Source organism: Coptis chinensis, chromosome 4 (assembly GCF_015680905.1).
Source record: "Coptis chinensis isolate HL-2020 chromosome 4, ASM1568090v1, whole genome shotgun sequence".
NCBI classification, from domain to species: Eukaryota; Viridiplantae; Streptophyta; class Magnoliopsida; order Ranunculales; family Ranunculaceae; genus Coptis; species Coptis chinensis.
This window is the reverse complement of record NC_141459.1, coordinates 99,587,981-99,603,872: the sequence shown is the minus strand read 5'-3', so window position 1 is coordinate 99,603,872 and position 15,892 is coordinate 99,587,981. Positions and strand designations below refer to the sequence as shown.

The window sequence follows — 15,892 nt, the reverse complement described above, 5'->3', positions numbered from 1 at the left end:
AACAAGAAGCCGAGAAACAACATAAAACACAAAAAACCTGCCCTTATATCTTCTCATTGTGCACCACAAAAGTGTTTGTCATTACAATGTGTCAGTTTAGTGTATCAACATCTATCCCCTTAAGCAGATATTCATGATTATGCCTCCTAAACTTGTGCATTGATCTCAAACTTGCTACTGAGAATTACCTATTCCTTCCATGTATTTTGTGTTGTGCCAGCAACATAGCGTGTTTATCGTTGTGGGCTTGTGGCTGTAATGGTAAGGTTTCACATGTCTCCTCATGTAGCAGCAGCAGTACATATATCAACTTCGTAGGGTAACTTTGCATTGTAAAACTGAAAGTGATGATTGGAGGGGATCCTACTATCAAATCATATACTCAACTAAGATATTTTTGTGTTATTTATTGCGGAGAAGATTCATAATAGAAGTGTTAATAGGTCAAATCACTAACTCAGTTCATAGACAAACAGTGACTTGGTTAAGCCCCATATTTTCTTTCCATACCTTAGAGAAACAACATATTAGAGTTGATACGTTTTCATATCATGATCTGAATTAGTTATTAGGAAGGTACGAATGTGTTTGATTATGGTTGGTGCCTTGGTGGATCTTTCTGTCTTTGAAAACATCAGATGTCTTTCTTGCTTACAAAGTTTTTGACTGCGGCCTCTGGGAATAGAATTATAGAAGTAGAGGAGGAGCTTATAAGCCAAAGATAAGATTGCACTACCATTAGCCCATTAGGAAACAATGATACATTTACAACAAAATTTTCTTGCTAAGAAAGCTGAAATCAAAAGCCACACACAAAACGGCAGAATTCAAGAATAATAATACACAAATCTTTGCACCCACAGATACCACCGAAGTCCCTAAGGAAACTTCCAAATGCAAACTTCAAACACACGTAGAAGTCCCTCCATGATGGCTCAAGTACTATCTGCCTCGTTCACCATTTACCAACTTCCAAATACAAGCTTTGAACACCCGTAGAAGTCCCTCCATGATGGCTCAAGTACTTTTCGCCTCGCCCACTGTTTACCAAGCACGCAAGCTAGCTACTAGACACTCTAGATCCAAGACCCAGTCAAGCCATTTTTTCAAGCACATTATCATTCATCAATTTATTTGCAGAAGCTTTCTTACATATGGCTGGCCAATCCACATCAGTGCACTTTGCATCTAATGGAATGCAACATTGCAACTATTACATACTAATCACTAGTGCAGGTCTGGAAGGGTAGGGCGTGATCTGACAACAACATTAAGTACTCCTCTTGCAGTTGTCTGTTTGATAAGATGAAGGGTCCATTAGTTGTATTGATTTGACCGATGAAACTAGAAATATCATGAAGCAACCAACAAGCCTGCTACTTCGCAGTATAGTGTACAAAGAATTTGATTTCTTATTAAATTCCTGTGGGGGAGAAAACATTAGGAAACCATAACAGAAGAAACAAAAATGGAAAAAACCACCGAAAACAAAAAAGGATGGAGTAAACACAGCCGCATACAAGATATACTTCCAACTTCCTCTACCTCATTCTGTCAAAACTAATCTCGCGAGAGGCTGACTGAACTCTACCACCACAAGAGCAGTCAGCCAACACATTCTTTTTTTTTCTGTTTATGGTCAAACTTACTTTTAACCCTAGATCCATCGAGGTGAAGGTGAAAATAGATCCCAAGATTTTTCCGCAACCCTCCAGGCTTGATATCAGGCTTTTAAAGTTTAGTAACATTTTACCTATATGGAGTTGATGTAACATTTATTACATTGCTACCTGACATTATAAGGAGCGATTGTTTAACAACCAACTACAGGTTTACCATTCCATGTTCTCTTTTGAAAATCCCAGGAACTTAAGAAGTCAAATTGCAATAATCAGAAAGCAGACATCAAGATCTTTAGTTGGGTATATAGTAGAAATTAGATACTATGTATGAATGAAACATATTTGTTGCTAGTTGCTACCAACATCAAAGCATGAAAGAAATTTACTTACTCAACAATCAATATCTTTGTGTTCTAATTTTCAAAAACATTTATATACATTTTCTTATGTACATTTCTTTTCTCAGAAATGCATTAATTTACTACAAGTTGCTACTATAACTACATATGTGCATATATATTCTCCCCGCTGCACACAATAGCAAGGCAGTATCTTATGTATACCCCACCTTACATAGAGAAACCACACATAATTAAAAATATTTGGGCCGTACCTCAGTTATATGTTCCAGTTCTGTTGTATTAACACTATCACATTCTATGTTCCAGCAAAACTGCAGGCAAAGCTTCATTATGCTGTCCAAAATCCTCGAGATAGATCCAATGTCCAAGAAAGATTGTGAAATCAGAGCGGACAAGTATCTAAACGAACGCATAACAATAAGCACACAATTAAAAAGTATACATCGTCAGGAATCAAAAGACACCGTGATCAGTGAATGAATACTGTGGAGATCAACACTAAGTTAGAGAAGTCCCCTTTGATATCTGATCATGGAGATAATTATAGAAACTTGAAAATATATCAAGGAGTCATTGGGATGAAGGGAGGCTCTCAAAGGAAGTGGACAACAAGGTTTTTGCTGTTAAAATGTAGGGAGCACCAACAATGCCGTTTGATTATATCGATTGACAGTATGTGTATGCAAGAAAAATGAATATATCCTGCAATAATCCTTGCAACAATCATATAGGCAAGATGAGGTTTATGTTCAATCAACTGTTCTATCATTCAAAGGTCAAATATGAAGAATGTGGTGACAAGGTATTGGTTAAGATCAAGTTTTTTTTTTTGGATTGGCAAGCCTGTTTTTAAACGAGATCAGTAACTCATTGATATGGCGGGGTTCGAACCCCAGACCTCTGGTATCATCACCCAAAGGTTTTACCAATTTTGCTAGTTGGTATTCGTTAAGATCAAGTTAGAGGTCCATTTGGCCTCATTTAATATCATTTTATTATCGATAAGACCTATTAATTGTTATATCTAAAAAGAAGTATATCAACACCACATTCAATATCAATAAGAGAATCTTGGCAGAATAAGAGCCAGAGGACTACCTGACATTCAGACCATATCCTCAGTTGAAGGTTTAGAGAAAGATGGTAAAGTTCACAAACCCATCTAATAAAAAATCTAAAAAAGAAAGTAATGGACATCCAAAACAGATTGTCATACTGCGTTGATATGAGGGGTCTAGGTGCACACCTGTGTGTGTGTGTTGGGGGGGGGGGGGGGGAATATGAAAGCCATTCATTTAACTTACTCTTGGTGAAACCCTACAAGTTCGGTGAAATCGTGAGAATCTTGGACATGAGCATGCAAAACGTTCCATTGAGATTCTATCACATCAACCAGGAAAAGAAATCAGACCTTATTATGAGAAATGGAATTCTCAAACTGATAATATTGTACAAAGGGCCTGAGACTCCCACAGGCAAAGAAGTAGTAAGACTCTGATGAGACGTTCATGACCTAAAAATGGGGACAACATCTATCTGTAAACAGCTGTAAAAGGACCGAAGCAAAATATTACATCAATCTTATCAGATCAGATCCTCATTGTATCCCAAAGGTTGGACATACCTGAATATCCAATATCCTATTGAAGTTTTAAGAAGACACTCAAATTTAGAAGATCGGATCTAGGCTAGAAATTAATGAACCAGATAAAGTTTATGCATGATCAGATCTACTGATAGACACCTTAATGGTGGATAATCTAAAACCCAAACACTTTTCGATACAATATTAAAGAAAAACCATATGTTGTCAAATGCGTCCAGGCAGCACAAGCAGTAATTAATAGTGAAAATAGTTACCGGTGTGTGGTACACTAGTGTTATACACGCACAAAGTCAAGTGCTACACAAGAAGAAAGTAAGCTAAGTACTACAGAAGCATAACATAGGCACAGTGCTACACATGCACAGTGTAATACAAGTGATACACAAGCATAAACGCATGAGATTCACAAGAATGTCAACCTTTAAAGAAACAAATATTCTAACAAATGTTCTGTAAAATAGGAGCATAATTCCCTCATTTGCTCCGTCCCACAAGCCGATGTTGCATACTTGCATAAACTCAACCCTAAGGAGGATTATGTAGAATCTGTTGAATTCGTATTGCAGCTACAGTCTCTGCCCTGATTAACTGTTTTGGTTGTTCCTGTTTCTGGGGGGAGGTGGCATCCAATCCAAGGATAACTACAATCCCTGAATGATATGGTCCTTCTCCCCACAGGGGTAGCAGTAACCCCAAAAACGTTTGCACTGTTCATCTCTCAATAGTAACTAATGATTCCTTAATCTGTTGCTTCATATGATAATATTGTCCTTGTCGGGTGATAAATGTTATCTAGCTCTAAGAGACATGCTTGATGCTTTTACCTACAACTTCACAAAGTATCCGGTGTTTGTGAGCTTTCCCAAGTGATCCGTTAATCCCTCCTTTAATTCCCTGCCCTTGTGGGACTCATCCAAACATAATCGAATAGCAAACGGAGCTAGTCTCCTACTCAAAAACAGTCAAGGTACCCTGCCTTAAAACTTTCTAGTCTTAACTGATCTAAGGCTCTTTGGAAAGTACAGTAAATAAAATCTTTTGCATAACTCAGCACGGGTGAGTACATGCTTCTCCTCAATTCTCGTGACTTCCATCAAATAAAAACATCTCCTCTCAGACAAACTGGAGCTCTATTTCTGCACTTCTGTCTAACCCATAACAGCAAAAAGAGTTTCCATATTTTCTCACCTGTCTTTGCTTCTGTAGGATCACTCGTACCACCAAATTTAGGCAAGGATCCATCTTCAAGAACCTCCCTACCTGTTTTTTCCAGTCATCCTGGTAAGGAACTCTCCCAGCCACAACTGCAACTGCATGTCCTGTTATAGTCCCAACCTCCAACAGAGTCACCCTTTGTGCCCATTGTCTTAGTTGTTTGGTCTAAAGGCCTAGTTAACTAACCACTTTTCGGGAACCTATCCTCTAGTAGCTTCTGGTGGTGGGCAGGGGGAAGTACTTGTTGATGGCAAGCATTGGCATAGAGACGCATCATATACCACCACCACCACCACAAGGAGTTACAACAGGAGAGGAACGTGAAAACTGGTTAGCTAATGTGACTGGTTTTTAAAGCAGATGGCTCAGACAGTTAACCAAACTTCACAAAAGGTGACTCGGACAAAAGGTTGGGACTACATCAGGGGCAGTCGCAATTGTGCAGGAATGGTATGATTGATCCTACGGAGGTGGAGAACTGGAAGGAAGATATGGAAACACTTTTTGCCAGTACAAGTTATAAAAACCGGAACAGAGGTTAGTTGCAGTTTGTCAGGAGGAGATGCTTCTATCTAGTGAAACTTCATGACTAAAGCTAAAGAGCAGCGTCACTCACTCGGGCAGAGCTTTACGAAAGATTCGACTTACGATACTTACTTCCCAGAAAGCCTTAAATAGGCCAAGAGTAGAGTTTCTAGGATTAAAACAGTTACCATTATTGTTTTCAAGTCCAAGAATCATTGACTATCTCGATTTGCTACTCTGTTACATTTGGATGAGGCCAAAACGAGCAAGCAATTTGAGAAGAGATTAGAGGATCACTTGAGGCCACTTGTGAAATCTCGCGAACACCAAACACTAAACACTTCGTGAAGTTGTGGATACAACGAGTCTGCGAGACTCATAGAGCAAGATCATATTGATCACACGCAACAACATCAATGACAACATTATAAGAAGAACCAAAAGACTGGGGGATCATCATCGTCAGTTATTGGATAAACAGATCAAATCTTTTTTGGGGTACTATCAGTACCGATGTGGGTAGAGGGGCCATGTAAGTAAGAATTTTAATTATCCAGAAGAATAGGTACACCCACAGATAAAGGAACAGCCAAAGAAGACACATTAGGCAGAGGCCACATAAAGAAGGTCACATAAAGGACCGTAGAGAGGGGGAGTGGGAGGCAGAGCCAGGGGCACGTGAAGTGCATGATCATGTGTATGCTATAGCACCTGTAGTATCTGTTCAACTGATTCCTCCACATGGTCGGACTTATACAATAGCAGCCCGTGCTGGAGTGCAAACGAGGCAGTAGTGGAAATTATGTGCCTATTCCACACAATACTTGTAACAATAAAACTGTCATTCTTGTGCTTTTATACTTGTGTATTGTGCTTGTGTAGCACTTGGCATACTTTGTGCTTGCGTAACACTTTGGCTTACTTTGTGCTCTTGTAGCAATGGGCTTACGTTGTGGTTGTGCAGCCATTCTGCACTTGGCTTACTTTGTGATTGTGTAGCACCATGCCAACTTTGTGCTTATGTAGCATTAACTTACTTTGTGCTTATGTAGCATTGAGATTTAGATTCTGTCTACATAGCGGTGAACTTGCATTGTGGTTGTGTAGCACTACTCATAGATTAGCTTGTGTAATACATCTGAGCCTAATGTATTTGCTTTGTTCTTTGCTTAGAAGAGAACATCCTAACACTAGCTAGCTCGGAACATACCGTTAGGTCACTGGTGTCGCACGTGAGCCAATCACCAAGCAAATTTGAAAGACACCTATTTTACTTGCATGACATTATAATTAAAATGTTGTCGAATATCGACGGTATTCCTTTTAAAAGGGATAAGTTGGAATAGTCGCGTGTTAAGTGGTAGGTCGTTACAAATTTATAGTGATTCCACGAGTGGATTTTATCTCACATCAGTAGGAAACCATCGAGAAAAACCACACATTATGATGCACCGAATACTCCTAAAATGCCATTGCACCCGTGATCGGTCCCCCTTTGGAATCGGAATCTACGAAATAGACCGATCCAATAGTTCTACTCCGTTGAAATGTAAATTGTTCTTGAGACTTCAAGCTGTATTGACTTTAACATGTGCTATAATAGTTTTTCACATGTTCCTAACTAACTTTACTCAAAGAACTACTAACATAATTTTCATTATACACATATTTTAAAATATTCATATTTATTAGCCGTACCAATAGGCCATACCCGTATTCTAATATTTCAAAAAAGTTGTATCGTACCCCATACCCGTGTCATCGTATCGGTATCCGTACCCGTATTCGTGCATCATAGCCACACACCTATAATGGGCATGCTTTGGGTGGCTAAGTGGAGACCAGCAACCTCTGTTGATACAGATTGGAAGTCGTCTTAGATCCTAGATAAATTGTATTACTTACCACTCAAGGCCTTTTGAGAATACTCTACAAGTAAGTGGTATGTGATACAATTATTCAGAATCCAAGAAAGATTCCTATGCTACGTGGGATTGAACACACTCACAATATCACACAAAAATACAAAATTTCCAAGCTAAATATGAAACCATCTATGATCACCTAAGCGTCCATTTTATTTATTATTTAAGCGTCCATTCATCACTAACTCAGTTACATTTACATACTACTAATAAATTGATAATGACAACACTAAGGACAAAAACACATATTTAAATGAAATATGAATATACACAAAATCTCAACAACATGATAATCTCTTAACAATATTTTCAAGCAATAAATTGGAATGCCTACTCCCAAAATGTTTTGGGTGTTTTCGAGTCACTCCTCACCCCATGTATTTTTTACTTTGAAGTATGCGCCCACTATTTCATGGTCTAACAACATAGGCTTGCCTAATAAGCCGATTTTGACAACCCATTTTTCCACCTATTTTTTTATTTTTTTACTCTTTTATAAGCTTGTATATATCTTAATCATGGAGGTTGAATTAGCCACACCCCACACCACACGTACTTTTAAGACCAAGATATACTTCCTTTTTCTTTCCATAATATGGTACCCATCACTACTCTCATTTGAAAGATCTCATTTTGGAGCTTTTCATAAATGATAATTTTTCCCAAAAACTGACTAATTGATAACCACTCAGCATTTTAAAATTCAAAAACAACAATTCTATCTTTACTATGTAATGCACACCATCTCTCTCCTTCAAAGAGGGAGTGAAACCTAACTACCAAATCTATGATTATCCCCATTTTACAACGAAATCCCACATGCAGTCTTTTCCCTCAATACAAACCCAACCTAATTTATGATGAAGATAATTGTTCCAGTGTGATGGATATATATACACAGGTTTTGTTTGTGTAAGTTAAGTAGTTAACACATACCTGGATATAAAACTGTAAATTTCTAATCAAGAAAGCCATATGCTCCCTCACACGCCACATTGGTCTAATTCCTTGTCTTCATTGTTGAGATATAGAGCAGTTTATCCGATCATGGCAATGTTTAGCAAATTCTGTATGATCTTGATGCATCGCTGAAGCCCATGATTTTTCCAATTCCATTTGCGTCCTCTTCAGCCTGAGTAAGTACTGGAAAACCTTGAGGTATCTGAAGCACACAAACTGTTTATATATATGGAAGGAATGAGTACGATAGATTGGAAAGTCTAGGGTTTTGCTTCAGTTTTGCAGGAAAGATAGCCATATAGTGAAGCAATCTTTAAAAATGATTTTGTTGACTTTTCTTGATGCAAAAGAAAAAGAAAGTGGAGGGAGCTTACTTTGAGAGCACATCTTGGGTAAAGAATAACTGCAAGGGCCAATCCACATTATATTCAAGAGCAATACCATCCCATCCATCTAGGGACATCTCTGAAGCAGGATTTCCTTGTGAAAGAAAACCTGAGTTTTCATCAGTGCTAACTCTCACTTTTGGTAAACTCGTTTGGGTGGACGCCATTGTGATTCAAAATGAAGGGATCCTAGTTGGAAAACATAAAGTTAGTTTAACTTAATGAAACGGTCAAAAACTGAATTGAAAATGGACAACTAGAGGGAAAAAAGTCCAGCTAGATAGCAAGAGTCATTTTTTGGCTGGTAACCTTAATGATACTCTAGAGAAGTATTTGTCTTCATCACTTATAGTCTTTATCGCAGCCTGCATAGCAAAAATTAAAAACCTTGTTAGAATTCATTATTTTATACCATCAGGTTAAGTTTCCCAAATAAAGAAAGGAATGAGAAAGTTAATATGTAATCTACATATGTATTCACATTTAGAGTCCAATTATTTGCACTTGTGATTTTGATTCATAGTTAATTTAGAATTAGAATAGGTACTATTTTAGTTTTCCCAGTACAATTTGGAGTAGGAATTGTTTTAGAAATTAGTTTCTCTATATAAACAGTTGTAGGCATAATACTTTCAGCTTTGATATTTTCTTCAAAAAAGATATTCAATTCCTAATCCTAATTGTACTGGGAAAACTAAAATAGTACCTATTCTAATTCTAAATTAACTATGAATCAAAATAGAAATACAAACTAATAGAGATATTTTTACCGGATTTAGTATGCATGTGCTGTGCACATGATAATCTATGACGCCCTAACATAGTTACATCAACCTGTTCTTCCTTTTTTCATTAAATGGGCAAAAAGGTAATGTCTTAACTAGTGATAAGCTGACAGAGACATGGCAAAGCAGATATAGAAATGAAGCGAAGTTGGTTAGTGCAGTTGTGAGGCTTCTAGTTATCTCAGTTTTACTTAGTTGAAGTTAACGTCTATTAAACATATAATTGGATGAGGATATTTGAGAATGTCCTAATTCTGACCATGGCTTAGAATTAATCTGATGGCTTCTACAGGAAATGCCGATAGTAACCATGCGTTAGTGGGTTAACCACTTTACATGTGTCAGATAGAGGGACAACTAAAGAATTCTTTATTGGCCTGTTTGCTGTGGGCCTGTGGCTCAAGTGCCCCAGCTTGTTTAGTAAGTAGAGATAAACAGAACAATAATGATACTTGTATAACCCTATGCACATCAGTATGTAATGAAAAGGAATATGCTGAACTAAGCAAATCTCAGGTAGACTAGTGAAGAAATTCAGAATTTACATTAAGAGAAATAGATGGGGGAACACATCAGAAAAGAGAACTAAGAAGTCAAAAGTAGGGGTTGTCAACCTCCAAAAAAAACTTGGTTGGTTAACAGGCAGGTCAAGGATCTCATTAGAAGTCAAATGTGTGCATTTTCCAACTAGATGGTGCAAGGAGAAAACTGATAGCAGCATAAAAACATAATGATGATGACAATGATGCAAAGAACATTAACAAACTACCCAGCTGAAATGGAACCATGAGATCAGATTCAGCAGTTGACTGACGTGGTGGTAAACGCATCAAATGGCGACTTTCTTCAAGGAAACACTGATACATTTAGTAAAAACTGTATTAGTAATGAACATAGAGAGCTTTTTCCAATTTCTAGCAAGTGATAATTTGATCTTCTATAAGACCAAGAATGATCTTATTAAACATTATGTTTATACTAAATTCATTTTGGGGGTTGACAAGTATGTCAATATATTTTTATGATAATCACAATTCCAACAGGAATGCTTAAGAAGATCAACTTTGGGCTTTGCCGAGGATGACATATTGCAGGAAAATAGTATACGGTCTCCGTGACAGAAGTGCGCAGCCCAACAAAACAAAGATGAGACATGTATAGTCCCTCAGAAATCATACCATGTATCCTACTCTCCTTCTACTGTTAGTTTCCCTAATGAAGGCAGCCAAGGTGTGTTATCCTTGAGGGTCGTTTCTCTTCGAAATTTCCAATTAAAGGCGGAGGTCTCAAAGGCCGGACGTGTCTATTTTAACTAAAGCGGAGGTATAAGAGGGAAAAACACCTCACCATGTTGTGACTTGGATACATCATTATTTATTTCTTTGCTACCAAGTTTAACCCGCAAAGTTTAAAGCTTTTGTCCTTCGGACCCAACCAAACCATGGGTGAGTGGTAACAACTGCCTCCTGTCTTCAACAGACAAATGATTCTGCTTCGAAGGAAATGATTTTGCGTAGGAAAGAAAAATGTAGTTATCATTCATGACAAGAACTGAAAAATGAATATCAGGGCAAGAAGCCACATTAAGCACGATCCACTATAAAAAGTATCTCTAAGAACTGAGACATGATACCTTCAACTCTTGCAACATAGCATCAATTTTATCAGCCTCTGACTGTGGAAGTAACTCTTCTCCGATCATCTTTTTATCAACAGAAGGTTCCTTCTGCAAAGCAAAGCGTCCTGTAAATCCTTGAATTTTATGTGTTTCCCTTGAAATTTGATGGTGAGAAACCACATCCCGATATTTGAAAGCAGGACTTGGATTCCTCAGCACCCTTATTGCTTTACCAGCAAAAAGAACTGACTCTGCAACACGCATATGGATATAATCTGGTAACATGTCCTGCATAGTTTATGTAATATAACTCAATTAGTAATGAGTTATAGAACAACTGAACAAGATAACTAACAAGCTTTCAGAGAGCAAAATACTTATTATGAAGAAAAAATATTGTCATGAACATGTAATGAGTTACGCAGAAGTCGGCGTGGAAAACACTTCATGCTACTAAACTATGCTAATTGGAAGATCTTTGTTCCATAACAACGATTCAAGAATAGATTCACGAGCTGATATGGTAGTTTAAGAAAATGAGGAAACATGAGTGTTTGGGAAGTCACCCAATATGAAAGACTAGCTTTTGCAATAAGAAAAAACTGAAACAAAATAAACCACTTTTATCTTCGTCTCAATAAATAAAATTTTAACAAAAAAAACATCTACGGAAACACTAATTCTATCACGTACAGGAAATGACAGTCATTGTTTGCCCATAGTGGGTAAACAATTTTTTGTGATTAGATTTGCCAATATTTGATCGGCAAATTCACCGATGGACAATGCCCACTACATAAACAACAGATTTATATACCCCACTTGCAATATGCCAATGTTAAAATTTTCCACTAGCAAGTGTACAAACATTTACATTTCCCCACTACATCTCATACCAACACAATAATACTCTTCTTTTTCTTCATTTATAACGCAACACAACATTAATTTCACAACACGTAAATAAAGCGCGCAAAACAATAAGTAAGTAATTCACACACACCTTATTAAGACCCTGAGTAACAGAAGCCAAAATAGGTACAGGATCAGAAAGCAAAACTTGCTCCACATGCAAAACAGCTGAAAGTCTCCAATATAAAGTTGAGTCCCAGGAATTATTTTGCCGTTTTAAGTTTTATTATTAAAAAAAACATGTTTTAGTCCCACATCGTATTTTTATACAGTGTTTATTACGTATTTATTAAGTTTGATACTAGATACAATTGCTGAGGACTCGGGTCACTCGAGTGGAAACCCCACTCCCCGACGAGGCATCCCACCCACCTACCGCCCCACTTCCTGCTGAGGACTTGACCGGGGAAACACGACCCCTCACTGAGGCTGAACCCCCCCTGTCATCGAGGCACTTCCACCCCCTTCTCGGTGAAGGGGCTCCGCCCAATTTTTTTTACTTGAATTCTCTCTTGAAAAGCTGACTGTTCCAGACATTAAGATGAAGGTGCATGCTAGTGTTTCTCCTATCTCGTGTATCATCAGTTGAAAGTTGCTTGGATATTCTCGCTGAGGTTGTAACTAATACATGCAAAGGGATATCACGAGACACGGTGTAAGATATTCTCAACATGCGTCTAGTTTAGATTTTTCTTTCCACTTGTTATTACTTATTCTATGGAGCATATCCAAAAAAAACAGGGGATGAGGTTTGTGTGTGAGGAGCTAATTGTCTATTTGCGCTGTATTGTTTATCCTTTTTAGTGCATTTAAAATGCTAAAATATGCAACCAGGAGTGAAGAACAGGTAGTTGAATTTTCTGCATGGAATCAGTGGAGATCAAGGAATCTCTTATACTTGCTCAACAAGAGAACACTTAGACTGCTCTCAGGTGCCAAGTTGATATTTTCTGCTCCTAAGGTTCAGTGGCTTCAGGTGTTCGAAAGATTGAAAGTTTCAAACAAAGCCCACGAGGATCTTGAGATGATAGTAAGTTGGTTCTTGCGATCGTTAATCACTTGTTCTTTTCAATGATTATCTTATTTTCTTGGCATTTCTACGAAAGTTAAGAGTTATAGTTCCATATTCAGATATGTATACATAATCTTTCTTTAGATAAATTGTTATACATACTTGCAACAGAACAATAGGGAAATTTCATGTTTATATTACTCCCACTCGGTTAAGTACTTCAATGAATGACTTAGTCAATTTGGCATTTTGATTCTGTGTTAAGTGGAGACACAAAACAAAGAAGGATGTCTTATAATATGGAAGGAATATATGTACATAGGCATTCGTCAAACATGCATTTGACTCCATGAGTGATGATACGTAATGAATCAAATCAATCATTTTTTTTCAGGTGTCCCTTATTCAGATTGTATATCTCGAGATAGAGACACAATTTAAAGGAGATACCACAATCAGGTTTTGCATTTGCATACTTTTTTATTATGTATGTGTGTTTGATAGCTCTCTGCTCTCTCTTGTATTAAGGAATTAACTATTTTCTATTGCAGATGCTGCAGCTGTATTAAGGATGGGAAGAAGCACATAGATTGTAAGTTTATAGGAAACACTAAAGGAAACCATAGCTAGAATAAGTGTATTTCAAGAAATTAAAAGCATTTTGAAGGTGGGGTTCAGGTTGATATTCAAGAGGGGAATGAGGGAAGGCATTCTGTTTTGTTTTTCACTTAAGGTTTTATTTGATTCACACGTCCCCTACCTGCATTCAATCAAAATCTTACAATTACATGAGCTTCACTTGTCATTTTATGAGGTTGAATGTCAGCAGAACAACACTATTAGTGTTGAAGACAAGGAAAAGTGGAGACCTCCATGTCTTTTAAGGAGTGTCATGACACATGAAAAAGGAGTGTCATGACTCATGAAAGGAATTTAAGATCATGAGATTATAACAGGCAGTGAGGCACATAAGTGAGAAAAGCTAATTTATGCGTCATTTGCCTAGGTGAACTTGCTGAAAGGATCTGGTGCCTTTATGCCATTCATATTCAAGGTGCCAATTTAATGGAGAATACAATTAGTCCGTGAGAAGATGGACTTGCAGAATCTATGCCCCTACATAGTCGAGATTTTGACGGTTCCTGTTAATGTCAGTTCAGATAGTACTCTAATCTTGAGAGCAGAGAGACAGCTCTGGCAATATAGTTTTGTAAGACAGTTTCTTTGCTATGCTTATAACAATTGTGATTTCCTTTCTTCTTGGCATTTGTTGAATTTTTTTCTTAAAGCTAATCAAATGGTAAAAGTACTTATTTTGTGCCTCTGCTATGAAGTCCTGTACGAAGTCCCACGCTTTAAAGTCTATCTTTCAGTTCTCAATGAATAAAATGAGTTCCACTGTCTTCATCGGCTTATCCCAGACAAAAAGAAATCTAGAACAAAGTTAGTATACGTGTGTAAGATTTGAGATGATGTAATAGCGTGTGTAAGATGTAATGTATACGGGATAAGTTGGACGACGAAATAACGAGGGAAAGGAAAGCAAAATAAAATGTTGGAAGATCAGATTTATTAGGAATATTAGGGTTAATTAGACTAAACCCCCCATTTTATGATTCCTTAGACATAAACCCCATTATGTTTTCTCTCCATCACACCAACGTCAATATTTTACTTAATATCCTAACTGCACTTGTTGTGTTTAGTGCACAAACTCCTCCACCCTGCAAAATTTAACACTCAATTCAAAGTCTGCAAATATTGAAATATGAAACATACTCTTTGCAAAAGCACGACAAGTTGGATTCCTCTACAAGCCTACTATGGTAAGGTTTTTTTAAAATCAATGGAAGAAATGAAACATACTCTTTGCAACTTCTAGAAGCAAGTTGAAGACCTTCACAATATTTTAACTCCTTATTGAAACCAAACTGACCTGTGAGATTCTTGCAGCGAGGTTTAAAATGGATAGGGAGGTAATTAGGACAGTTTTCCATAAACGCTCTACACCAACAATATAACCACAATATGATGTAAAATAAATTAGATTAGAAAGCCGGCGCACAAGCTCTAAGGATTATACCAAACTTTTGTTAGGACACATCATCACTTCATTGGTAAACCAAAATAACGTGGATGTTGCTTTTGCACCTAAATGAGCCAATAAACATTGGTAATAATGTTGCAAGAGAACAATGCAACTTCCTTTGCAAAAGCAGTCTCTACAATCTCCAATCACTAAAAAAGTGGAAAAGAGCATTGGATTATATTAATCCTGGAAGGATGGGTCTAAGGAAGACAACTGCAAAATAGAGCAGAGACTATCGTGGACTGCAGTTATGGAATTGGATGAAGTCTGGTGGACTTTCACAATCAACAAGCAATCCATAGCTCAAATACGATATTTCCCTTACAATTTTAATATCTACTACTCCTATACAAAAACAAGGTTATAAGCTACAATTCCTAGAGACACTACATCACTGATTAGTATACCACCAAATTTAGCAAATGTTAAATAGCCAAAACTCAAAATAGACCTAAAACAAAAGCGTTTATGAGGATTTTGGTTGTCTTGGTAGGGACTAATAATATCTGACTACCAAAATCTCCATTTAGGATGTTGCAAACTCAACCAATGGTTTACGCTTCGCTACCATTTCAAAATTACAAACAAATTATTTAAATTTTGCATTCATGATGTGAATTTGGAGTAAGATTTAAAACCACAAGTGACCCCTGACTACACTTTAATCCTCAAAGCCAATACTGACCACGCTTTTCGTTTTTTTTTCTAAAAACAACTTGTGTGTCGTAGCTTACACTAAACACAACAAGGGCAGTTAGGGTATTAAGTAAAATATTGATGTTGGTGTGATGGGGAGAAAACAGAATGGGGGTTTATGTCTAAGAAATCATAAAATGGGGGGTTTAGTCTAAATATGTATATAAAATGGGGGGTTT

At 37.2% G+C, this 15,892-nt stretch overlaps 1 protein-coding gene and 1 pseudogene across 4 annotated transcripts; one reads left to right on the top strand and one right to left on the bottom strand.

The window, feature by feature from the left end:
- Positions 1–708: 708 nt before the first annotated feature.
- LOC147506170 (gamma-tubulin complex component 4-like) lies at positions 709–12,453 on the bottom strand (annotated as a pseudogene). The gene is made up of 10 exons (XR_015219740.1): positions 12,417–12,453; positions 12,008–12,084; positions 11,020–11,292; positions 10,158–10,243; positions 8,911–8,967; positions 8,590–8,790; positions 8,193–8,417; positions 3,289–3,378; positions 2,236–2,383; positions 709–1,293 (listed from the first exon to the last, which is right to left on the bottom strand). The product of XR_015219740.1 is annotated as a gamma-tubulin complex component 4-like (transcript).
- LOC147506169 (uncharacterized) lies at positions 12,227–14,252 on the top strand. Of its 3 annotated transcripts, none has more exons than XM_086558429.1 (5): positions 12,227–12,571; positions 12,764–12,946; positions 13,323–13,387; positions 13,480–13,520; positions 13,935–14,252. In XM_086558429.1, exons 1-5 carry the CDS (start codon positions 12,545–12,547, stop codon positions 14,015–14,017), a joined length of 399 nt encoding a protein of 132 aa, XP_086414555.1. In that variant the 5' UTR covers positions 12,227–12,544; the 3' UTR covers positions 14,018–14,252. The 3 variants fall into 3 exon arrangements, with proteins under 3 accessions (XP_086414555.1, XP_086414553.1, XP_086414554.1); XM_086558427.1 differs by having other exon boundaries at positions 12,721–12,946; XM_086558428.1 differs by having other exon boundaries at positions 12,230–12,571; positions 12,751–12,946.
- Positions 14,253–15,892: the final 1,640 nt, after the last annotated feature.

Coding starts and splice junctions, on each gene's coding strand:
- LOC147506169 (XM_086558427.1), top strand. CDS start 12,468: ATGCTAGTGTTTCTCCTATCTCGTGTATCATCAGTTGAAAGTTGCTTG. Junction 13,388..13,479: donor AAAGGAGATACCACAATCAG/GTTTTGCATTTG, acceptor TTTCTATTGCAG/ATGCTGCAGCTGTATTAAGG. Junction 13,521..13,934: donor TGGGAAGAAGCACATAGATT/GTAAGTTTATAG, acceptor TCATTTGCCTAG/GTGAACTTGCTGAAAGGATC.